The sequence below is a fragment of the Engystomops pustulosus genome, chromosome 6 (genome assembly GCF_040894005.1).
Source record: "Engystomops pustulosus chromosome 6, aEngPut4.maternal, whole genome shotgun sequence".
Lineage (NCBI taxonomy): Eukaryota > Metazoa > Chordata > Amphibia > Anura > Leptodactylidae > Engystomops > Engystomops pustulosus.
Window position 1 is genome coordinate 113521626 of NC_092416.1, and position 25565 is coordinate 113547190.

The following is a 25565-nucleotide window of genomic DNA, read 5'->3' on the forward strand; positions in this document are numbered from 1 at the left end:
TGTCTTGCCAGGAGGAATTTGCCATAGGTCCGCAGGTGCAGCAACAACAAGCCGTTCAGGAGAAATGATATGTCGAGAAACTGGTTCATCACCAATTACATGAGAGGCATGAAAGAGAGCATCGGCTTCGACATTTTTCTCTGCTGGTCACAAATAGATCAGGAAGTCAAATCGAGAGAAGAAGAGGGACCAACAAGCCTATCGTGGATTGAGGCGTTGAGCGGTCTGGAGATACAGGAGATTTTTGTGGTCAGTAAAAATACAGACCGGATGACGAGATCCTTCCAGAAGATACCACCACTTTCCAAGGCAATTGGAAGGCCATAGCTTAGGATTGGCGTTTTTCTTAGTCAGCGCCACAATGGGAGACATGAGGGAGGAAAAATGTGATATGAACTGTAATTAGCGGAGCCCAGTTATCTCTAGATGGCACGAAGTTCTGCTGGACGAGGTCACTGAAGTACTGCCGATAATTTTGTCAGATCCATCTGTAGTCCCTCGTCAGAGATGAAACACCTGAGGAAAGGAAAACTTTTGGTGAAATAGGCACTTCTCGAGGCGGTTGGCCCCTAGGTGCTTGAGGACTAATCTCACATGAACCTGATGGAACTCGAGGTCAGCAAAAAACACCAGCATATCTTCCAGGTAGACCATGACACAGCTATATAGCAGGTCTCTGAACATGTTGTTAATGGTGACGAGATACTGGAAGGATCCATCACGACTATTGAAGGCAGTGTTCCATTTGTTACCTTCACGGATGCAGATGAGATTATATGCCCCGCATAGGTATAATTTGGTATCGTTCTTGGTTCCCCGTAGGCAGTCAAGTCCACGACAATCTATGCATGGATGGAGTGAACCATCCTTGTTGGCCACATAGAAGAACCTAGCACTGGCAGGGGAAGAGGACTTGCAAATGAACCCCTTCTGAAGATTTTCCTTCACATAGGCTGACATAGCCGCTGTTTCAGGCATCAAAAGTGGGTACACCTGACCCCATGGAGGATAATTGCCTGGCAAAAGTTCTATAAGGCAGTAGTAGGGTTGTTGTGGTGATAAAGTCTCCTCTTGCTTCTCCGAGAAGACATAAGCAAAGTCCATATATGAAGCAGGGACACCCACCAGGGGCTTGGAGGAGACTGGAAAAGTCACGGTGGGTACAGGATGAAGTGCCATCAGACAGTGTGACTGGCATTCAGGTCCCCAACAAAGAACTTCCCCAGTCTGCCAGTCAGAAGCATAGAAGCGTTGCGCTGCAATCACGGAAGACCCAGGAGGACAGAAGACGAAGACCAGGGTAGCACTTAAAACGAAAGTCTTTCTTTGTGCAAGGGCCCAACTTGCAGGCAGAGAGGCTCAGTGCGATACTGGGCCGGATCACAGAGAATCTGGCCACTGTCGGACAAGTTGACCAGCGGCTTCTCAAGACAGATCACTGGAAGATGATGCTGAAAGACCAGGGCAGCATCTAAGAAGTTTTCTGCAAGGCCAGAATCCGAAAAGGCAGAAGCCTTAAGCTGACTACCTGTCCAAGAACTGAGGAGGTATGTTAGGACGTGAAGAGGCTTTATTCTCACTTGGGGACGCCCCGTCCAAAAACCCTAGGTGCGTGCGTTTCCCAGATTCTGATGATGGAGTGTATAAGACAAAGTGCTCGCACAGTAAAGGCAAAGATTCTCCTGTCGTCTTGAGCTCTCCCGGGGTGTCAGAAGAGCTTTATCCCATGCAGACAGATCATCTTTGATTCAACCAGACAGTCCTTTCTTAAAGGTGGTGGCCAAGGCCGCTTCATTCCAGGAGAGCTCAGAGGCAACAGTGCGGAATTGAACCACGTAGTCGCGAACTGACTAATCCCCTTGACATAAATTCAACAGGACGGTCTCAGCAGAAGAGGCTCGGGCTGGTTCCTTGAAGACGGGCTGGAATTCAGTGAGGAACTCAGTGATGTTGGCATTGACCGGGTCGTTCATGACCCAGAGAGGGGTAGCCCATACAGGGCTTTCCCAGAGAATAGACTGACCATGAATACCACCTTAGACCTGTGGGGAACTGTGTAGGCATCAGCTCGATGTGCAGTGAGACCTGGTTGATGAAACCGCTGCACAACTTTGTATCTCCGTCATACTTAGAAGGCATAGATAAACGCAGTCTGGGTTCTGCAGAAAATGCAGTAGCGGGAGGTGCCACAGGAACTGGTCGCTGCTTCTGGGTGGCGGGAAGCTGGTTAAGCAGCTGGGCCTGCATGAAGATCTGCTGGGACTGCTGAGCCATAACGGTGGTGAGGTCAACTACTTCAGGGAGAGGTACCTTGGTGGGATCTACCGCCGGTTCTTACTGTCAGGATCGGTGGTGGTTGACCTACTGAACTGTCGCGAGTGATGAAGTAAGCCGATACCTGGGGCCGGAGTCTAAGAGGCACCTGGTATTCACCAGAGCTCGCGCAAAGCTTGCTGCGGCAGGTTACCACCAGGTCGCTCCACAGGCATAACTTCCTCGTGGTAGTGGCCAAGGCGAGGTATAGGAATGACAGACAGAGTCAGAGTCGAAGTCAGGAAGTAGGTCAGGACCAGTCAAGGCAGGCGGTAGAGAATCGAGGTCAGGAAACAAAGCGGAGGTCACAACGGATAAAGCACAAGTCTCAATAACAACGCTTTCTCTAAGGCAACTGAGCACAAAAATCCAGCACGAATCAAAGGAAGAGGCAGGGTATGTAACCTGTTTAGCAGCCAGCCAACGCCAATTAGTGGTGTGTTGGCCCTTTAAATTTCACAGAGCCTAGGGGGCGGGGACGCGAGTGCCGGTCCACAGGCGCCATCTCTGGACTGTGAACGGGTGAGTATGCCTGCAGCCACCCCGCACACACGCAGAAGGACGCAGGAGCACTCATGACATGAACATTATGGTTATATTCATTGACAAGGGATCATTGATCCCTGTGAAATGCATTGCATCACACTGCAGACACGCTTTGGATTGGTCTTTATTTCCTGGGTCCCTGGGCGTGGGTAGTAGTAGGTGACACCATGGCTATGGGCTGACTTCCATGCCTTGGCCCCTTTCTACTTGTTTTTCCAGCTGCCCGTGGGTTCCTGGCCACCATATCCTCATCTGAAGTATCACTGGCTTCTACCCATGTCGGCTCTAGGATCTAATCATAACCCCTCTTTTTTTCCACCACTGAGCCCTTAACACTATCCTGCTTCTCCGCTTGCATTTACAGAAATTCACAGCTGTTGGCAGTTGTGTTTCATTGTCATCATAGGTCTCTTCTGATGGTCCACCACCCACACTCTCATCCTCCAATAAAAGTTCTTAGGAACCTTGCAACTCTATATGGGGAAAAATGGCAGGTGGATGAGCCACAGATCACCAGCTAGAAGAGTCATCATGTAGCATGACTGACTGCTCCATGACTAGTGGCTGACTTTGCAACTTTGAAGGGTAGTGAGGGCTCTACAAGTACAATTTTACATCAAGTTGGTGAACCGTCTGCGATGTAATTTGACAAATTCCTCAACATTGTGGGGCCTACCAGTACATGCCATAGATCTTGGCACCTACCTAGCTTAATGACCCTATGACAAGCAATAACCTTTGCCTAGCTCTCTTTTGTGTTATGGCGTCTGAACCCTGCCTTATACTGCAGAGTCACATATCCAGCCCAGCCAATCACAGGCATACCTACAGAGGACATGTCAATGGTTGCTAAGGGACTGGAAGCTGATTGATTGGATGCTTCAGTAGTCAAGCAGTTTTCGGCCTGATCCCGAACAATGATGTGTGTTCGGATTCGGGGTCTGTGGGTGCCGAACTTGTGAAACTTGTTGTGTTACCTACCTTCTGCTTAAAGTGCTTGTTTACTGATGCTCTCCTGAGGAAGCCAGTAGCTGCTTTGCACAGTTTCATGTTCTCGTCTATCTGGAATGTGGCAACCAACTTCAGAAACTGAGGAAGTGGTTGAAGCCGTGAGATCTGCTTTGCTTTCAGCTTTTTAATCTTCTTCAGACGGCCAGGGAGCTGAAGGTCTCCAATAAGAGTGACTTCAGAGGAGAATAGAGACAAACAATTACTACAGTATCTGGCTTATATAAAACTTGTCTCTAAAATCTGTAACATGTTTAAATGAATATTCTACAGAAGACTCTTAGGCTGAACTTATAATGCAGAACATTATATTTGTTCATTCTAGCAGTATGTAGCCTTTCATTGCTTTTCCAGTTGAACATTGGGGGTACCAGTAGATCATAAATTGAATAACAGCATGCAATGCCTCTAAAGCCAGTAGGATTTTGTTATGTATCAAAAGTGGTATGAACTCCCGTGATAGGGATGTAATATTACCACTGTACAAGGCATTGGTTTGGCCTCACCTGGAATATGCTGTCCAGTTCTGGGCACCGGTCCATAAAAAGTATGCCCTGGAGCTGGAGAGGCTTCAACATAGAGCCACAAAAATAAAAAGGGGTATGGATGGTCTTAGTTATGAGGAAAGATTAAAACAACTAGATTTATTTAGTCTGGAAAAGAGACAACTACGAGGGGACATGATTCATTTATATAAATATCTCAATGGTCCATAAAAAAAATATGGTGGTAAGTTGTTTCAGCTTAAATCAAATCAAAAGACGAGGGGGCACTGTCTCCATCTGGAGAAATCAAGGTTTAATCACCAGAGGCGACAGGGCTTTTTTAGTATGAGAACTGTCAATCTATGGAATAGCCTGCCTCAGGGGCTGGTCACAGCAGGGACAGCAGAGACCTTCAAGAATTGTCTAGATGCCTTTTTACACCTAAATAACATTAATGGTTATCTTATATAGAATTGTTTCCCCTAAATCCCTTCCTCATCAAATCCCTTCCCTTCCTTGTTTGAACTTGATGGACATGTGTCTTTTTTTAACCGTATAAACTATGAAACTATGAAACCCACCTTCTCTTGTAAGTGCTGAAAAGTGTTTCTCCAGATCATTCACATGGTATTTCCGGAGGTATCCATAGAGCAAAAAGATGGAAACAATGGATTCTGGGATATCATTTGGTACCATAACGCCACCGAACCCAAATATCTGTTCCAGTACTCTCCTAAACACTGTACAAAACAAAAATAAAATGAGAACAGACTGCTAACTCTTGTGGCACATAAAGGCCGACATTTATTAAAGTCTTTGCGCCAGTATTCTGTCTGACTTTGCACTAAAAAGAATGGGCAAACTGTTGGCACATGTATTCATGAAGTGTTTGCGCCAGTTTTGTGCCATGGCTGCACATAAAATTCTGCACCGAAACGGGCATTCCGATGCAGAGTTGGACCATGCATTACTGTTTATTTCTGTGACTCGAATAATTGTTACATTTCCTGAGCAGTGCAGGGGGAGCCGGATTAATGAAGAACGTGCACCAGCATTTAATAATCTGGTTCACTTTGCACATTAATGAGGCTAACTTCACATAATGCAGACTGCCCTACTACTGATAAATGTAGGCCAATATCTTAAAATGGTCACAATGAAGTGCAGGAGCTTGCTGTTGCTATATGATGATTGTACAGTAAGGACTGAGTGTTGTCTAATGTTAACCCTAATCGGTCGCACAACCCATCTGTTTATGAAGCTATGCATATGCTGCAGATTTCACTCAATGTAATGCTGACATGCAGACTGGCCTTTGGCATAAAATAGCATTATGCGAAACCACCTGTAATATACAACATTTCACCTACCCAGTTAAAGGTTGACTCCCACCACTAGTACTAAGGTCATTGTGCTGATCCATCCAGTGTTGCTGATCTCATCAGTGGTGGTTTTAATCTGCCCATAATTTATTTGATCTTGTAGTGGATATAAGAGAGTTCAGAGCAGATTTTTTTACATTTTTGAAAAACATCATCCTCTGTAAACTTAATGATTTTAATGGCTTTAGCACAGAGGGAAGCGGGGCATCAAGAAACCTAATGACAATGAGGAAGGTAATGTGTCCTGCAGACTCCTCAGCAAGCACACATCCCCTCTGGGGGTCAGTCACAGCTGGGGCGGCTACAACTTATTCCACCAGATATCCTGTGTTAGAGGAATAGACAGACAGGTACATACACAGGGGGTAATGTGATCCCTGCTGTAGGGTATATTGTTTCCCGTTGTGGTTTCCCAATCACTGCAGCTCCTGTTATGTCTGCAGACCTCATTAATATGTTGGCCAAAGCTGATGTATAAAGATTAAACTTCTTTTACATATATGCTGGACTAAGTCTTTTAAATGCCCCCAGTAGCCCTGCAGAAACCACTCACTTACACATTTGCAGTTATTGTGAAAACGGCAGAACAGCACACACAGCTTTCTTAATGCCCGCAGGGGAAGAGTAGCTACTATGCAGAGCATCCCTGAAGTTTCACATATATTGTGGACACGCAAGGGGCAATCTCTGCAGGGCTACTGGCTACTGGTAGAAGCCTTATCCAATGGAATGCCAATCCCACAGAATGCACTATTCTAAAGACCTCAGACAAATAAAGTTTTTCGTTAAAAGGAAATGCCTCACCTGCCTCCAACTGTCCTGGGTATTTGGCTTTGATCTTCAGCACAAACATTTTCTTGAGTTGATTGAGTAGAACTTCAGAAGAGCAGAACCAAGGACATTCAGGCTTGATGCAGCTCTCCCAAAGCTTAAGGAAATGTCGGATCTTTTTGGTTTTTGGGAAAACTGTAAGAGATGTAGTAGATAAAGGGGCACACTTACTAAGGTCTTTGCGCCAGTTTTCTGTCAGACTTTGCACGTTCTTTCTAGTGTAAACTGCTTGCACAGGTCTGCACCACAAATGTGTAGCACGTAACCATTTTGTGGCGCTGCTGCACTAGGCACCATGCAACACAAATTAAGGGGCATTCTAGTGCTCAGTCGGACAATGCGCCAGATTTATCATGCAAAGTCTGTCGCACGCCCTATGTTAAAGGTGCACCACAAATAAGTTGGTGAACTCTGTCGGGCCAGTGCAGGGAAGCGCCAGATTCATGACTTCTGGAGTACGTTCATAAGGAATCTGGCGCATCGAATATATCATACACAGGCCGAGCACTTTTAGTGCAGTTTCCTACATTCTTAGTAAATGTGCCCCAAAATATATAACACGAACGTACTACATATGACTTATATTAGACTATTCCAAGGTATTATGAATGATTGATTTTGGATAACACATACTGTCCTCAACGGAGGGATTCTCTTGTGCTTTTTGGATGAAAATGATTGACAGATCCTCAAGGACCTCCCTCTGCAAGGACAGTTCCTCCAGGAGATGATGCTGTATAATTCGAGCTGTGTTTGGTGAGATCAGTTTCTGTAATAAAAAGTTTCATTTCAATTAGTAAATGTGGTTCAAAATAGTCATACAGCACAATTTTGACTGGAGTGGAGATATTAGCATCCCTTCAAGATAAATCGCAAAAAAGGTGTAGATAAGGAATATGCAAGTACATTTTCTAGGGTGAAAGTTATAGAATCTTTGCCCCCAAGCATAAATAATTATATTCATTATAAAATTAATTTAAATGTTAGACTAAGCCAAACATGCATCACCTTAAGTAGGACTTTACAGATTTCCAGATGTATAGATAAAAGAGTGTCAAGGTCTTCATGTCCAGTGCCAAGTCCTTCCTGCTCCGATTCATTATGACTACTAAATGTCTGTGCAACTGATGGAGGCAATGTCCAGTTACTGGAAAGGAAAAGGTTCTAGGTTCTTATCTGAGAACAGATATAATTACTTTATAACTACATTTAAATGGAAAAATTAAATGGCTTCAACTTCATTTAAATGTACTAGTACTTAAAGTAAATCTACCAATACTAATCTACATGGTAGATTCCTACATGCACCCTGATCTCTAAACTCTAAAAGTTATGTCCTGTTAAAATCTCAAAGTAGTAGTTATATGCAAATTAGCTTTAAAGGCTATTGGTGGAGTAGCCTTGCCAAGTTCTGGGAGCTAAGCCTACTCCTCTCCCCTTGGTAGCCTTTGCTGCTTCGTTTACCTGTGCAACCTTTGTATCTAAACCATTGAAATATTTTTTTTATTTCAGGTGATAATATTAAACTGTGCAATGTAGCTTATTTACTGAAGCAGCTTCTCTGTGCTTTGAGGGTGCGTTCACACGTTGCAGTTAAAACTGCATCACAATGAGCTTTGAGGTGGTATTAGGTGCAGTTTTGTCAATTGAACAGGTGAAAGACATAAACTGAACGAGTGAATTTTATTTTGAAGGGGAAACCTGCTCCACAAATGTCATTCACCCATTCAGTTCATGTCTTTCACCTGTTCAATTGACAAAACTGCACCTAAAACCACCTCAAAGTTAATTGTGATGCAGTTTTAGCTGCGACATGTGACCGCACCCTGAATCTGCTCTACCTTCTGCAGTGTGAAGCCTTCTGGGGTCCACCTGAGACAGGTAAGAAGTCTAATGATTAATTGTTTCCGTTCCTTGAGCATATTTCACTTGATTCAGTTCTCTGAGGAGATAAGACTCTGTAAAGAGTTACCTCATTAGACCGATTATTAGGTTCCTTATTTGAGCAGCTGACACTGTCACCCTGCATGAGCACAAACACCATGAAAGTCACCAAAATTGAAGAAAAAGGCAAACCAAAAGTTTGATACATGTGCCCTAAAGTATCTAGTGACTTAACTCTGTACAGACAGACTCTGGATAGTCTATTCACTTCAGAGAATTCAATCATCAAGGCAGATAAGCTCTAGGTTTGGGAAGATGGGGGTGAGCTCTCAATGATTTCAGACTTTCAGATTTGATGCAGAAGAAAGAGCTTAAATAAGACAAATAACAGGTTAGTAGTGGTTTGTTGGCCTAAATCCTCATGAGTTCCCCTCTTAATCTACAGTTATAATAGCCTGTGCACATAAAATGGACCAAATATTGTGTTTTCTTGTCTATGAAAGTAGTTACAAACACATGGACATAGCATTTGTAGGGTGAGGGGGAGCTTTTAATTTCAGAGCATTTTATAATTTTAAGGACCAATGGACATGTAGATGTATGCAGTCCTGCCTCAAAATGTCCATCAAAAAAAGATCAGTCAATTTAGTGTTCTGCAATCTACGGCTCCACAGCTGTTGACAACTCTGAGTAAGTCCAATGACTCCCAATGTCATGGTATGTTGAGATTGCAGTTTCCTCACAGCTGAAGGTTGTGGGACTCCTGGTTTACATCCACATTTGTGCACTTATTCCAAGCGAATAATACAGGAAATGCTGGGAATATTTGGAGACAATGTGTATTTTACCTCTTACTGTGAGTGCGGACACTGCCAAGAAGAGACATGTCATCTGCGCTAAAATCTGTATTCAGGAAGTCAAAACTTTCCAGCGCTGTCTCAACCATCAGGCTGTCCATGGAGGGAAGCTCTAGACTGCAATGACTTGACCTCTGTAGAATAAGAGAAATTTATATTTGCAGGTATGCTGAATGGATCCATGTTTCTACGCATTATTATAACAGTAGGTACATCCATAAAGCATATCAAACTATCAACTTCTTTAAAATTATGGCAGAAATGGGGTTAAATTGTGCAGAGGTTTTCATTCGTTGTTAATTGAACATAAACATACATGCTTCAGGATGGAATGTACAGTAATGTAAGCAAATCAGTCCTGTGTTTTAATGCCATCAATTATAGTAGAAGCATGGTCACGCAAAGATGTTGTAAGGTGCAGAGTTCTTAAGATTCAGGGTCTGCACATTCCCTACAATAGTAAGCAGATAAACTTGACCCCCATACAGCAAACAGTTTATAATGAACACCCTCAAAATTAAATGACATGTTTAACCATACTCAATATTACTTCCTTATTAAACTTTATGATCGAACGGGGCTCTCAAGACTTCACATACACACCACATACCAGTACTCTCTCTTTGAAGTGTAACACAGACTGCTCCATCTCCTTCATTTTCCACCTTTTTGCATCTTCTAACTGCAGCAGGTCAAGAACGTTGGCCAGCTGATTTGGTAGGAAATGTCTCTGACTTTCAGCTACAGTGTTAATTTTCTCAGTGGTATTTTCCATCAGGTCTGAGATGAGGGTCTGGCTCTCCGCTTTGAGTTCTGTGCTGGTGCCTATGTCAAATTCGAGCCTTGACCGTTTCATGATGTTTTGGGTACTTTTAGGTGTCTCTCTGAGAATATCTAGAGAGTCATGACTTGGTGGACACTCCTCTTTGGTAAGCTCTTGTGAAGAGTATGGTAAAGTCTCTCCACAAGAAGATGGTGGTCTTGGGTTAGATTCATCTCCTGTCTCTTCTAGATTCCTGAAGCTGTCTATGCTGTTTACTTCCATGCTATGTTCCAGACTTCGACAGTGACTTGGAAATCCACTGTTGGCCAGATAACTCAGGATGTATGGTGTCTGAATGTCTTTTTCCAGAGATGGATATGTACTATCAATATCGCTCTGAGGCAAAATAATGATAAAAATGTTTTACAAACTTTTTTGTCACCAGCACACAAAGGTAATATACATAGTGATACTCACAAGGTAAAACTTGTCTCTGAAACTTGGTGTGTTGGGGGGTGTCCAGTGATATAAAGACATTTTCCGGACACTAGATGAAAACTTGTTGGCCATTCCTGGTGTGGACAGGATCTTGCTGTTATCGAATGGACTGAAAAAATGAAGAGGAAAGTAAATGATGCACAAATTTATGGAAGTGTCAATTGATACTTTATATCTATTAACCTGGCATACTCTGAGCATACCACAAATAATTAAGATGCATTTTGATCATGTTTTGAGATGCAATCCAAAGGTTTCCATCATGATCACATGTTGAGGTAAAATAGCATTTACCATCGTGTTTTACACTACAGTATTGCAGCATATTGTAAATTCACTTGATCTGTTAAAGAGCCTGTGGACAGCCTGATGCACATAGATAATAAATAGAATAGGGCTTTTATTGTCCCCACCGGTCACATCAGTTGCACAATATAACACACCGGTCACATCAGTTGCACAATATAACACAATTAAAAAACATAATACAAACAGTTATACATACACATGTAATATAAAATTTATTTTAAAAGATTATGTATATGTAAAAAATTGTGCTCATTTGCAATTAGACACGTGAATCAATACTTCCCAATGCATTGGCAAGTCCTATCACAGCCTATTAGTATATAAGGCTGGAAGGAGACACAAGTCCATCAAGTCCAACCTTTAAGAATTAAATAAATGTTTTATCCCCATAACCCGTGATATTTTTTCTCTCCAGAAAGTCATCCAGGCCTCTCTTGAACATGTACATAGAGTCCGCCATAACAACCTCCTGCGGCAGAGAGTTCCATAGTCTCACTGCTCTTACAGTAAAGAACCTTTGTCTATGTTGATGGTAAAATCGCCTCTCCTCTAGGCGTAGAGGATGCCCCCTTGTCCTGGTCACAGGCCGAGGTATAAAAAGATCTTTGGAGAGATCCTTGTACTGTCCGTTCAGGTATTTGTACATTGTAATGAGGTCTTTTTTCTAAACTGAATAATCCCAAATTTTTTAATCTGTCAGTGTATTCTAGTTCCCCCATTCCCCTAATAATCCTGGTTGCTCTCCTCTGCACCCGTTCCAGCTCTACTATATCCTTTTTATACACTTGTCCTGGTCACTTATCCTTTTTAGTTGCAGAAAATTTGCCCTCCTGAAGTTTAGAGTGTTGGTTGCCCCTTCACTAACGCTCTTAGTAAAGCGTAATACAAAATCAGTGATATCATGATCACTATTCCCCAGGTTCCCCCCAACCTGTAGTTTTGATACCCTATCAGGTCTGTTGGTAAGGATAAGGTCCAGCAGTGCCCCCCCCCCCCCTTGTTTGCTCCAGGACTAGTTGCAACAGGTAATTGTCTTTTGTTGTTGACAAGAACCTGCTGTCTTTGAAGGACCTGCAGGTTTCTGCCCCCCAGTCGATATCTGGGTAATTGAAGTCTCCCATGATAAGTACTTCACCTTGCTTTGAAGCCGCATCCATTTCACTTATCAGCATTTCCTCTGCTGCCTCCATTATATTTGGAGCCTTATAACAAACCCCTAGTAATATTTTATTATTCTTTTTCCCTCCTCTTATCTCAACCCATAGGGACTCCACATTTGCGTTACTGATGTCATCTCGCAGGACAGGCTTGAGGCAAGAATTCACATATAAACAAACCCCTCCACCTTTTTTATTTATACGATCCTTTCTAAAAAGACTATAACCATCTATAGTAACAGCCCAGTCATAGCTACTGTCCAGCCATGTCTCGCTGATACCCACTATATCATATTTCCGCTCCAACATCAAGAGTTCCAGTTCCTCCATTTTGTTTGTGAGGCTTCTGGCATTTGTGTACATACACTGTCCGTATTCCTTTTGTCCTTATTCCCCAATCTCATTCCAGCCCCCCTTCCTCCCCCATGGACTATGACTCTTCCCAGCTCTCTATGTACACTGTCTATTTGCCCTGCACAAGTGTAGTTGCCCTCCCCCCAGGTCTCTAGTTTAAACACTCCTCCAACCTTCTAGCCATTTTTTCCCCTAAAACAGCGGCCCCCTCCCCATTGAGGTGCAGCCCATCCCTACTGTAGAGCCTGTAGCCGACAGAAAAGTCAGTCCAGTTCTCCATGAACCCAAAACCCTCCTTCCTACACCAACTTTTGAGCCACTTATTTACCTCCTTGATCTCCCGCTGTCTTTCTGGTGTGGCACGTGGTACAGGCAGTATTTCGGAGAAAATTACCTTTGAGGTCCTTGCCCTGAGCTTATGGCCTAAATCTCTGAAATCATTTTTAAGGACCTTCCACCTACCTCTTACTTTGTCATTAGTGTCAATGTGGACCATGACCGCTGGTTCCTCACCAGCCCCTCCCAGTCAACCCGATCCGCAACATGCCGAACCCGAGCACCCGGCAAACAACACACTGTTCGGTATGCACGGTCTTTGTGACAGATTGCCCTGTGTGTTCCCCTAATAATCGAATCTCCCACTACCAGCACCTGTCTGACCTTGCCTGTGCTCTCATTACCCTTCTTACTGGAGCAGATATTCCCCTGGTTGCTAGCGGCCACGTCTTGCTGCAGCATTGCTACCCCAGAGCTGATATCCCCCTCATCCGCCAGCCTGGCAAACTTATTGGGGTGCACCAGATCAGGACTAGACTCCCTACAACTCTTCCCCCTACCCCGCCTTCTACATGTTACCCAACTAGCTGCCCCCTCACTCTGCACCTCCATACTTCCCTCCCCACACCCATCTTCCCCAGAGAGTTTGTGCTTTAGGAGCAGCAAACTTCGTTCCATATTATCAATTGCCCACAGCCTTGAAACTTGCTCATTTAGATCCAGAATCTGGGCTTCCAGATGAGCAATTTTCACACACCCCACACAGCAGTATTCCCCCTCGAACGGCTGTTCAAGGAAAGCATAGATGGCACAGGATGTACACCGTGTAGCAATGCCACTTATGGAGTCCATTATTCTAATGGGGATTACAATAGAAATATGCACAGAAAGAAGAATCTACAGTCAAAGTAACACAAAACACAGTAGTTACCTGCTAAAGCCCCTCAAACTTAAGTCCCTTAAACCTAAGTCACACTTAAGACACTGCACACACTTGGGATCAATGCACACTCGCCGCCAAGCTCACACACACGCTTTTCTGATGCTTTTTTTAAAGGTTATCTGCCTGAAAAATCTGCAGAGCTCACTGCAACAAGATCTGGCTGCAAAGTCCTACATTTAAATTTCAAAAATCTATCACTAAAGGTACTGCACTGCCCAGTCAATATAGTGTTCAAAGAGTGAAATTTGTTATTAAGAATTTGAACCAATTTCGTCAACATTCTTAAACGTCATACCACCCAATTTTTTAACGCCAAACCTACAATAGAGCCTGCTTTCTTCATAATTTTCTTAAACTTATTGGAGTCTATTCCAATACCACACTACCACAGCAGACTACAGTGTAGTACAATAAACTTACTAAATTATCATCTTACGTTGGACATCAAAAGACTGTAATGAGGCCTTCTTCTACAGTTTATTAGCATTAATATGCTAAGTTAACTTGTTGTCTAGATAGACTCCCAAATACTTATAACAGTAGACCTACTCCACCTGCACGGTGAATCCAATAATAGCAAAAAAGACTGCCGCACAGCACTGGGACGGATGAACTCAAAAAGAGTGCTTTATTCCAACGAATACAACGTTTCGATGCTTGACAAAGATCGCAATGTGATCGAAACATTACATTTGGTTGGAATAAAGCACTCTTTTTGAGTTCATCCGTCCCTGTGCTGTGCTGCGGTTTTCTTTGCTATTATCAGCCTCAAAAGATCAGTTATTAACAATATGCACCCTTTGTTGTCTGGCTGTTAGATAATCATAAATCCACAGTATTATCGGGGACTCCACAAGCATATCCTGCAGTTTATTGAATGCACTTCCAAAGTCAAAAAACATTACCCTAATTGAAAATAAATCGTAAAATAAAATGCTCAAACACTAAAATAAAAAATCATTATTGTTGGGGTAAGTGCTATTGGACGATAGCCGTTAGGCTCCCTTAGGACTTTAATTTTTCCGACAAGATAGTTGATGTCTACCATAGCTTAGGCACCACACATGTTGCTGAATTTCTATTAAATATTGTACAGAAGTCAGTCGCATATAAGCACAGCGGATGTGTACCATGCAGCTCCAGACCCGCCAAGACTGCAGGCATGTTACCCGCTGGAGCATGTGGCCTAACTTTGGTTAAATGCCCAGAGAATATCTAGAGGGACGCTGACCAAGGTCAGACACTCCTGCCTTTTGTGTCTTATTCCTGGAGTAGTTCGTGAGCAAGAGAGGAGAGTTCTTTCATATCGGAGCTCTCCCGGGCCTGTGAGAAACTCAGTGGCTAAGAGAACTTTTTTAAAGTGTTGGTAAGAAGTCCTCCAGAGGTCATCTGTCTACTTGGAAAGGAGGATCAGACAGCTTTCTGGAATGGATGGTCAGGGGACCTGAAGACCTTGTGATGGCAGTATTTGGAGGACCTTCGGTGGCTGCTGAATAATCTGTCTTCTATGATGCTGAGATACTGGGCTGCTATGAGGCTTCTTCATGGGTTATTACCTGAACACTCCATGTATTCAACTAAGTAATGCCTGTGATTTCTGAGGAGGGATTAAAGAGAGGTGTCTATTGTTGGAGACTATGGCACCATATTTTTGTGAACAGAGAGGAGCTGATCTGTTAAATATTGGACAAAAGACCAGACTAAGTTCCTACGGACAGGCGCACAAAGCTTTTGCACTAATACCTGAAGACTTCTTTACCTTTAATTTATGTAGTTCCTGAAGCACCTTCTCACCAGAAATGGTTCAACTTATGAGCATCTTTAATCACTCCACTGGAAATACAATATACTTCACCTATCTTAATCACTTGGCCCTCTGCTTCCACACTAAATCGGTTAAATAAATGATTTAAAACGTTAGCAGTTTCCTGACTCCCTACAGAATTGTACATCTTTGTCTGCAGTCCAGTAATAAGTTTTATGATCACCATTACCATTTCTACACACAGATGGGTTTATTAGCATCTTTGTAGTGTAATAATCATGGAGTTAACCACCAAAGTTATGAGTTCAGCCATTTGTAGGCTGGTCGCATTGATCTGATTAGACACCAGATATGTATTGTAACCAATTGGATGACTGAAACATGGGGTAGACAGAAAGTTAACATGGTCTATACCAGTGATGGCAAACCTATGACACGTGTGTCAGCACTGACATGCGTAGCCATTTTTGGTGACACACAGCCACCCAGCGCCCGCAGTCCGGCCCCCCTCCCTGTGTAATGTGCTGCCCCTGTGTAATGTGCTCCCCCTGTGTAATGTGCTCCCCCTATGTTAATGTCCCGCCCCCGTCCCTGTGTTTCTGTGCCCTGCTTACCTGTCCGGCACCGCGTTGGTCCGCCCACCGTCTGCAACTCCTCCGGCTCCTCCAGGCTGCAATGCGTGCTGCTCGTCACGTGACTGAGGCGACCTGACGTCAGGTCACTTCAGACACGTGACCCGAGGTGCGCTGTGCAACCTGGAGGTGCCGAGCGGCCATTATCGTCAGACCTGCAGTAAAGCTACAGGGAAGAAGACATCACTGGGTAAGTATATAAGTTTATTATTATATAATATTTAAAGGGAGGTGGCTAGGGGTATTTTTTGTAGTAAAGGGAGGCAGCTAGGGGTATTTTAGTAGTAAAAGGAGGCGACTAGGGGTATTTTAGTAGTAAAGGGAGGCGGCTAGGGGTATTTTAGTAGTAAAGGGAGGCCGCTAGGGGTAATTTAGTAGTAAAGGGAGGCCGCTAGGGGTATTTTAGTTGTAAAGGGAGGCCGCTAGGGGTATTTTAGTAGTAAAGGGAGGCGGCTAGGGGTATTTTAGTAGTAAAAGGAGGCCGCTAGGGGTATTTTAGTAGTAAAGGGAGGCCGCTAGGGGTAATTTAGTAGTAAAGAGAGGCCGCTAGGGGTATTTTAGTAGTAAAGGAAGGCTGCTAGGGGCATTTTAATAGTAAAGGGAGGCCGCTGGGGTATTTTATTAGGGTTGCCCATCACTGGTCTATACCCATTAAATAGTTTCAGTACAAGAAAATATGGCTGCTGCAGGAGTGGGTTTTACCACTGTTTATCTACCTCATTGAACACTGCCAGTCACCTGCAGCATCAATGTTTATTTGGATTTGACTCCCCTGATAAAAGTTCCATTAAGGGTGGTACTAGAAACACGTTGGGAATGTTGTGAATTTGGACTAGTAGGGTGTACTAGGATATAATATCCAGTAGAGCTTCATAGAATTGGGTACAAACAATGTACTTGAAGCGCCACTTCCACAAAAACAGGATTATTTATTAATTCGTAGGAGGATGCATATCGAGGGAGAATTTCCCATAAAATCCACAGTGGCTGTCAGCACGGATTTGGATTAGGATAAAGCAAAAGCTGGCAGCATTGAACATGTGGGAGTATATAAGCAAATTGACTGGCAGCAGGGGATTACAGCTTGCTGCAAGAGGGAAGTTCTCCATCGAAACGCTTCATCCTCCTACAAATAAATAAATAATCCTGCTTTTGTGGGAGTAGCATTCATTTTTTGTAGCCAATTCTATACAAATCCATATTCTTAAGGATAGCAGGATAACTTTTTGCTTTCTCCTCAGGAGATCTTTTAATTCTTTTGCATTCTTCCCTAGCACTATATATCCCACACAAAATCTAATGTACTGTCACTACGTCACGCATCGATTAAAATTCCTATCAGATTCAGTAAACAACAGGTCTTAGGCTACATTCACACAATGTATGCCCGCCGTACCGTAGTACGGTGGGCATACAACAGTGCCGGGGGAGGGGGGGGGAGCAGGGGGTGAGCAATGCTCATCCTGCCCCTCTTCATAGGAGTATACAGGACACGGCGCCGTATTCCATTGAAATATGGGACATGTCCTATGTTTTTTAAATTTTTTTAAACAAATTTTATTTGGATTTTTATCACACAACCATAATACATTCTAACATAAATGTAATGAATACTAGTATGCATTTTTTCAAGAGACATTTTCAAAATTCCATTTGCAATATTAATATTCTTGGACCAGTAAGCATCAAGCACTTAAAAAGATGATGCCCCAGGGGTAGGAGCCACCACTTGATTTCCTATGAAGAGGGTGCAAACTTTACAAAGCTTGCTTCTCATAATTCAAATTGTATTACACCTGTAAAGCTCCCAGGGAGCCTTATGCTGCTGCATGTGTGCTGCACCGTACCACTCCCGTACTGCACCGTGAGGCCATAGAAGCGTATGGGGGACGTATATACGTCATGTGAATGTAGCCTTAGTCAGTTACTTCAAAACAAGTTTGAAGTTCTTGCTCCACATCCTCTGACCATAGACTAACCTGATCAGTGTTAAAGGTAACCTGTCACCAGGGACCTCATTTTCACTAAAGATAGGTTGCGAAAGCCCATTACAGCTGCATTGCATATAGGCCTTTCTGCTTTCTCTAAGCATTTGCATTGCAAAATAATTGTGTGTTATACCTTACCTTGCACCCTGACAGAATCCTCTGTGTAGTCCCAAGGATTGGGCTTTGGTTTGGATGCATTTCAAAAAACAACACTTGACTCAGCTTTCAACCCCCACCTTCCTGCTCCTGTACAGCCCCTCCCTCTTCCACTGATGTCAGTTCATCAAGTTGTGAGCTCTGTGACAGAGAAGGAGGGAGGAGCTTACAGGAGCACAAAGGTGGAAGTTGAGAGCTGAGGAGTCTGCAGCACAGACAAGGCAGGTGTTTATTGAAATGCATTCAAACCAAATCCCAACCGGATTACACAGAGGATTCAGGGTGAAGGGTAAGTTATAACTCACAATTATATTGTAATGCAAATGCATAGAGAAAGCAAAAATGAATATTTGTGATGCAGCTGTAATGGGCTTTTGCAATATGTCTTTAGTGATATCCCTGGTGACATGTTCCCTTTAATAGGGAGTCTGTATTCCACTGGTCAGTATAACCAGGTTAGAATGTGATCTGTCCGATCCAACGTAAAGGTACTGGGCAATAAGCATCGTTTACACTTGGAAAAAACAAAGTCCAATAGCTTTTTTCCTGTAGTAGGATTCATGACATATTGTTGAAACTTTGGTAACATCTTTTCGCCTTCAACATGGTTAAGTCATCTGTGACAACAACCAAACTATCAGGATACCCGTTTGCAGGTACCCAACCACACTTTGTAACACCTAACAAACAACATCCTTACTTACCAATTGGGGAATATATATGGTTAACATTACAACTACTGTAAATTCTCTTAGCAAGTATACAGGTCTAATAGCCAGTTCCAAGATCTCATTATCTTTACAGAAGTGGTGGACATGGATGATAACCTGACCCTGAGGACACCGGGCATCATTCTATAATTTTGCCCTCTATGTACAAGAATATATAATGCTATATTAATGCTATAACTACTATAATCGTAGATAACAGTAATGCCTGTAAAGGTGTCTATTACTGCTGTTCATGCATTTTTAGCCTTCAAAAATATATATTAATAAAGGGGTTGTTTGTAAACATGGCTGCTTTCTTCCAAAATGTGCTTCCTGAAAGGAAATGGGTTCTTCATATCATATTTGTATCACTATAGTCCCATCATTGGTCTGTAAAACCCAGCCAGTGTACATGGATCAAACATGGCAACTAGGGCATAACTACAGTGGTAGCAGCTGCTATAGGGCCCGATCTGACACAATAAAGAGTGGACGATATGCACCATTAAATTAATATTATGCTGCACATTGTACATATAACATATATGCAATGTATATATGCTATATCTATGATCTGTATATGGTGTATTTGTATACACTTTATGGTGTGTTTATATACTGTATATCTGTATACAGTATATGCTGTATGTTTGCATATGGCACAGCATGTGTGTGCATTACAGCCTTGCAGTGCTGAGGACCTTGGTTCAAGTCCCAGGATCACCATCTGCAAAGAGTTTGAATGTTCTCTCCATGTTTGCGTGGGTTTCCTCTGGTTTCCTCCCACACTCCAAAAACATACTGGTAGGTTGATTAGATTGTGAGCCCCATTGGGGACAGGAATAGATTTGGCAAGCTCTGTGTAGTGCTGCGTAATTGGTGTACGCTGTATATATATTATAATTATTATATGTGCATGAGTGTGTAAATGTGTCATTTTTTGCTCCCCTCTTTCAAAAATCCATAACTTTTTCTCTTTTTCAGCTGTATAAGGCTTGTTTTCTTTGTAACAAATTGTACATCATAGTGACAGTATTTAATATTCCAAATGCAAAGAAATTTGCGAAAAATTTAATTGCTGCATTTTCTTGTGGCTTCTGTTTTATCGTCTTTCACTGTGCGCTCCAAATGACACCAACAGTTTATTCTCTGGGTCATACGATCATTGAGATACTAAATTTGTATAGGTTTTATTGGTTTCGTAAAAATGCTTTTGAGTGAAAAATCAGATTTCTTCATGTTTTGACGCTCGTAACCTTTTTAATACTTCGGTGCAGAGACCTATGTAATGTATCATTTTTCCAAGATGAGACAACATTTTTGATGCTGGAGGCATTTAATGGGTTAACATCTGGATCAGTGCCAGCATCAATTCCAGCTGTTAGCTCTGGGTGTTTGCTGCGGTATGTAGAAAACACCCAATGGGGTACATCTATCACAGTTTTTTTCTTTGGTGTATAATTGAGACATTTGGACGGTATTTTATGTGCCTTATGTATGATCATGTCTTTGTAATTGTGATACATGTTCAGTTTTTCCTATGCTGGTAGGCGTAAATTTTGTCTTCTTTTTGTTGCAAATGTCTGAAATCCACATGGACACAAGTCATGTGAGGTGGTGGTGGTGGTGGGGGGTTTATATACAGGAGTGGACACTACAGTAAATTTTGGATTTGAGCCCATGCCCTGTATTTTCAAGTACTCTAGTCACACCCCAGGGAGATGACGACATATGAGACTCTGGTCACATATGGTGTTAAGGGTGCGGTCACACGTTGTGTTTTGATTGCGATTTGAAAGACATTACAGCAGCTGACGGGAAGTGATTTGCCGAATTACATTACTGTTAACATGTGCGTTTAAAAATTTGGGTTATATGCAGGAGTTATATATGCAGGAGTGGGGTGCAGGAGTTATATATTTGGGTTATTTGTAGGAGTGGACACTTCTGTAAATTTTGGATTTGAGCACATGTCCTGCATTTGTAACCACTCTAGTCACACCCCAGGGAGATGACTACAGGCGGTCCCCAACTTAAGAACACTCGACTTACATACGACCCCTAGTTACAAACGGACCACTGGATATTGGTAATTTATTGTACTTTAGTCCTAGGCTACAATAATCAGCTATAACAGTTATCAGAGGAGTCTGTAATGAAGCTTTATTATTAATCCTGATTCTAATGACAACCCAACATTTTTAAAAGCCAATTGTCACAGAGACCAAAAAAGTTCTGGCTGGGATTACAATGATAAAATATACAGTTCCGACTTACATACAAATTCAACTTAAGAACAAACCTACAGACCCTATCTTGTATGTAACCCGGGGACTGCCTATACATATGAGGCTGCGGTCACACCTGCTGTTAAAGGAAACCTATCATTTAGAATGGTAGGGGTAAGCTGTAAGTACCGAGCACCAGCTTAGGGTGAGCTGGTGCCGGTACTTACTTTTGTTAGTGTTATAAACCGCGGTATCGCGGTTTTAACACTTTTTAAACTTTAGAGTAGAAGAGGCTTCGGCGCTGCGTGCGCACGCTCGTGCGCGCGCCTACATAGGAAATAGCGGGGATGTTGCGCGCACGGTCTCTTCTGCTCTAAAGTTTAAAAAGTGTTAAAACCGCGATACCGCGGTTTATAACACTAACGAAAGTAAGTACCGGCACCAGCTCACCCTGAGCTCACCCTGAGCTGGTGCTCGGTACTTACAGCTTACCCGTACCATTCTAACTGGTAGGTTTCCTTTAAGGGTAAAGTCACACGTAGCATTTTCATTGCATTTTGAAAGACATTAAAGCAGCTCAGGAGAGGTTTACATTACTGTTAACATAATCATGATGTTGATATATATAGAGCCAGGGTGCCTGATAGATGTTTGCAGGCATTCATGTGGTGAACTTAAAGGGTTACTTACATAAATGAGGGGGAACCCCAGAGTTGAGTCAGTAGTCTCAGTGTCAGGCACCCTGACTCAATATATCATCATGATTATTTGAGTAGAAGTGGCGTCTGGATTATATATTTCCCCCAATGAGCCTGTTTTTCAGGGACGCATGTAACTTTTGGCCTATGCACCTTACTAAATCTATTTTTTGTACACTATGCTCCATTTTTTACTAAGCCTTGTATTTGGGGATTTAGATGATTAGGGACAGGGCACCCATTTACGAACAGGTTCCAGTCAGGGGGTAATCATTTAGGCTTTTAGGGAACAATAGGGGCCATTCCATATCATGGGGTCTATTAGGACTCACCATTTAATGATACTATTTCCCTATTGAGCCATTTGGTATATCTATCTCCGTGTCTCCTTGTTCTATTTACCTGTCTTTCTACCTGTTTATATCAACATTTCCCTTGATACCCTCAGAGAAGATCTCCCGGGTCACTTCGTACAGGTATTAGAAGGTATGAGGTTACATTATCATATTTTGTTTGCTATTGTGTTATACAAAGTTCATATTTGTCCATGGATGACATCTGGATATGGGATGATTTGAATTTTTAGGTTTTTTAAAAAATTTGTGGGTGAGGGCTCGGGAAGGGGTTAAATTTCCAGAATCTATTTTTGTGGCATATTGACCTTTGTGTAAATGTTAAATCTTGTTAGATATGTTTGTAAAAAAAATCAAATGTGCCAACAAATTTCTCTGCTTTTTTAGCTAGCGTTTCCAGCAAAATTTAATATTTGTAATATCTTCTGGTAGCAGTCTTGGTCAACCTCAAATAATTATTCTGCAGTGGCAACATGGGTAAGGCTTCTTTTATGGTCCATATTTAAATACTGTTTTGTACTTGCTGAGATAACTGGCTCTATTACCCCGCAAGGTCTTTATTTTAATTGTGATTATTCTGGCAAATTCTGGCCATTTTTATACCACGTGGCATTCCGGCCCATGCATTCTCATGCCGCCAAGCATACATCAGTAGGTCTAAGCCTCATGATGTATCTGGTGTAGGGCAAGGGGCGGGCTTTATCATACACCAGCGCATGGAGCACCCACTGTATGATAAATTACTTTACTGCAAGTAACTGTAATTTTCAGGGGCATGGTATGGAGATATGATGCAGGAAGCAGAAGACATCTGAGTGGACATGTCACAGGCAGGAGGAGGCATCATAAGGTTCTGTGATGGAGCAGAATCGTTACTGTACAGTAAGAGTTAACATATTATAGGAGAAGGGATACAATATTGTCCAGGCCTAATTAAAAAAGATAGCTAAAAGTAAAGATGTCAACTGTAAGTCATCAGATTTAATTTTACTGTAATCACTGTAGAATTTGTATTTTTATTGATATTCATCAGTATTAGTATAGTGGTAAAATTCAGTCATTGGCCCACATTTATCATAAACAGTGCAAACAGAAAAAGGTGAAGTATGCAAGGTGCCACAGATTCATGAATTGTGGTGCACGTTCTTCATGAATCTTCCACTTCCTGCACTGCTCCAAATGAGTGCACCAACTTTTTTTGGTGGACCTTTAACAAAGGATGTGTGACACAATTCTGTCGGACAGTGCTTGATAAATGTGGTTCACGGTCTGTCTGAGCACTGGAACACCCCTTTCAGTGCAGAATTGTGGTCGCGTTGGGTATAGTGCAGCTGTGACAAAAAATGTGTCATGGACACTTTATAAATACATGTACAAGCAGTTTTCACTGAAAAGAATGTGGGAAGTGGTGCTGGGGCTTCAATAAATGTGGGCCATTATGTAGTAGTTATGGTTGTAAATACGGTTTGGTGTTATTAAGGTAATAGCTGATCCTTGTATACTGATATTATTGATTTCATTGGTATTTATACAACCGGTTTTTATACAAAAAGAATACTTGTTCAGTATCTGTTTGACGATATATGATGACATTGTTGCAATTGCTAAGGGGTTAAACGTCCAGGACAATAGTTTCTTTGATTCTTAGTGTTCTGCCAGAACACAGAGGTTCTGCCACAACACTTTGTTATACCTCCACTCTCCAATAAGAAGAGGAAAGTAATAATTTTAGATCTTCCTTCCTCCCTTCCCCTTCCTTCCTTCATTTCCTCCCTTCCTTCCTTCCCTCCCTCCCTTCCTTCCCTCCCTCCCTCCCTCCCTCCCTTCCTTCCTTCCTTCCTCCCTTCCCTCCCTTCCTTCCTTCCCTGCCATCCTTCCCTCCCTCCCTTCCTTCCCTGCCTTCCCTCCTTCCTTCCCTCCCTCCCTTCCTTCCCTGCCTTCCCTCCTTCCTTCCCTCCCTCCCTCAAGGACATATCTGCCCTATGTCATTTTAAGTGCTTACAGCTTTGGAACGCTTTAACATATCCAGGTGATTGTTTTCTCGTGACACATTGTACTTCAAATTCAATTTACAATTTGAATGATATCTTTTGTATTTACTTATGAGAAAATTTAAATGTGTAAAATTTTGAAAATTTCAGTTTTGATCTCCACTTGATCTCTACTCAGGCAGATTGTGATACCGCCCAAATTAATTAATAACTTAAGGTTGTTACTTTCCTTAGACAAACCATATCAAATATTTGCTGAACGTGGACAACCCCTTTAATTGTCAATAACTAATATGATTGTTATGAATTACAGGAAAACTGTTAATTGTCAACTTTTGGCTGCACCATGACTGCATCATAAGCATGTCATGATCATATTACAATTGTAATCCAACCCTCGAGAATTATAGCTTGGACTAGATGGGTCTTTTTTTTAAATAATCAACTACACAGCTATATGCAAAACTGCTGAGGTCTGCAAAAAAAGTTAGGAAAAAACATTTACATGCCTGCTGTCAGGATCTGTATTCTCCTGCTGCTACAATCACATACCTAAGACATTAGATGACAAATGAAAAAAATGTGTGAGAGCTTGTTGCAGATTAAGCTTTCTGTTGGGATTATCTCAGTATGGAAATATGTGTTTTTGGTACAGGCTATCGCATCATTCCATCTAAGTGCTTGAGCCAGGCAGGAAAACAAGGACTCCCTGCTGACCCTCTAATCTCTGTTGTATCCTGTGACCGATCGTGACAAGTATGCCACACGCAGAGCACATCATTCTAAGTGTAACATTCTCCCAAATATCAATCACAGCAGGTTATTAATTTCCCTATTAATTCTGACTAAATATACCAAATGCAGAATATACATATTCATCATTTACAGATAAAAGTTAGAAGAAAATTTGTTTCCTGGGTGAACTGCTAAATTTTACAATCAATGCACCTCCTGTGAACAAAAGGTTTCCTAATCTGCAGATTTGTAGTCAGGATATAAATTTATCCTTCTCCTATCCAGAGTCTTGAAAGCAGTTCTGGCCTAGGCCTTAGTGCAATGCTTTTTAAAGGATCGGATGTGAAAATAGTGGTAGTACAAAAACAGGTGGTTCCCTACTTAAGAACACCCGACTTACAGATGACCCCTAGTTACAAACTGACCTCTGGATTTTGGTAAATTACTGTATTTTAGCCTTAGGCTGCAATAAACAGCTATAACAGTTATCACAGGTATCTGCAATGAAGCTTTATTGTTAATCCTGGTTCTTATGACAACCCAACATTTTTAAAATCCAGTTGTCACAGACAGCAAAAAAAATTTGCCTGGGGTTACAATTATACAATATACAGTTCTGACTTACATACAAATTCAACGTGAGAACAAACCTGCAGAACCTATCTTGCACATAACCCGGGGACTGCCTGTATATGTCATCTCC

At 42.3% G+C, this 25565-nt stretch overlaps 1 protein-coding gene across 3 annotated transcripts in view; it reads right to left on the minus strand.

Annotated features, from left to right (window-relative positions):
- Nucleotides 1-25565, minus strand: part of RIPOR3 (RIPOR family member 3) — a 195464-nt gene that overhangs the window by 13116 nt on the left and 156783 nt on the right. For all 3 annotated transcript variants that reach the window (XM_072110625.1, XM_072110623.1, XM_072110624.1), the window contains 8 exons: nucleotides 10547-10676; nucleotides 9917-10465; nucleotides 9298-9440; nucleotides 7574-7712; nucleotides 7199-7334; nucleotides 6539-6700; nucleotides 4934-5092; nucleotides 3841-4043 (listed from right to left, as the gene is read on the minus strand). In XM_072110625.1, coding sequence (XP_071966726.1) covers nucleotides 3841-4043; nucleotides 4934-5092; nucleotides 6539-6700; nucleotides 7199-7334; nucleotides 7574-7712; nucleotides 9298-9440; nucleotides 9917-10465; nucleotides 10547-10676 — 1621 coding nt within the window. The remainder of the gene's footprint in view (nucleotides 1-3840; nucleotides 4044-4933; nucleotides 5093-6538; nucleotides 6701-7198; nucleotides 7335-7573; nucleotides 7713-9297; nucleotides 9441-9916; nucleotides 10466-10546; nucleotides 10677-25565) is intronic.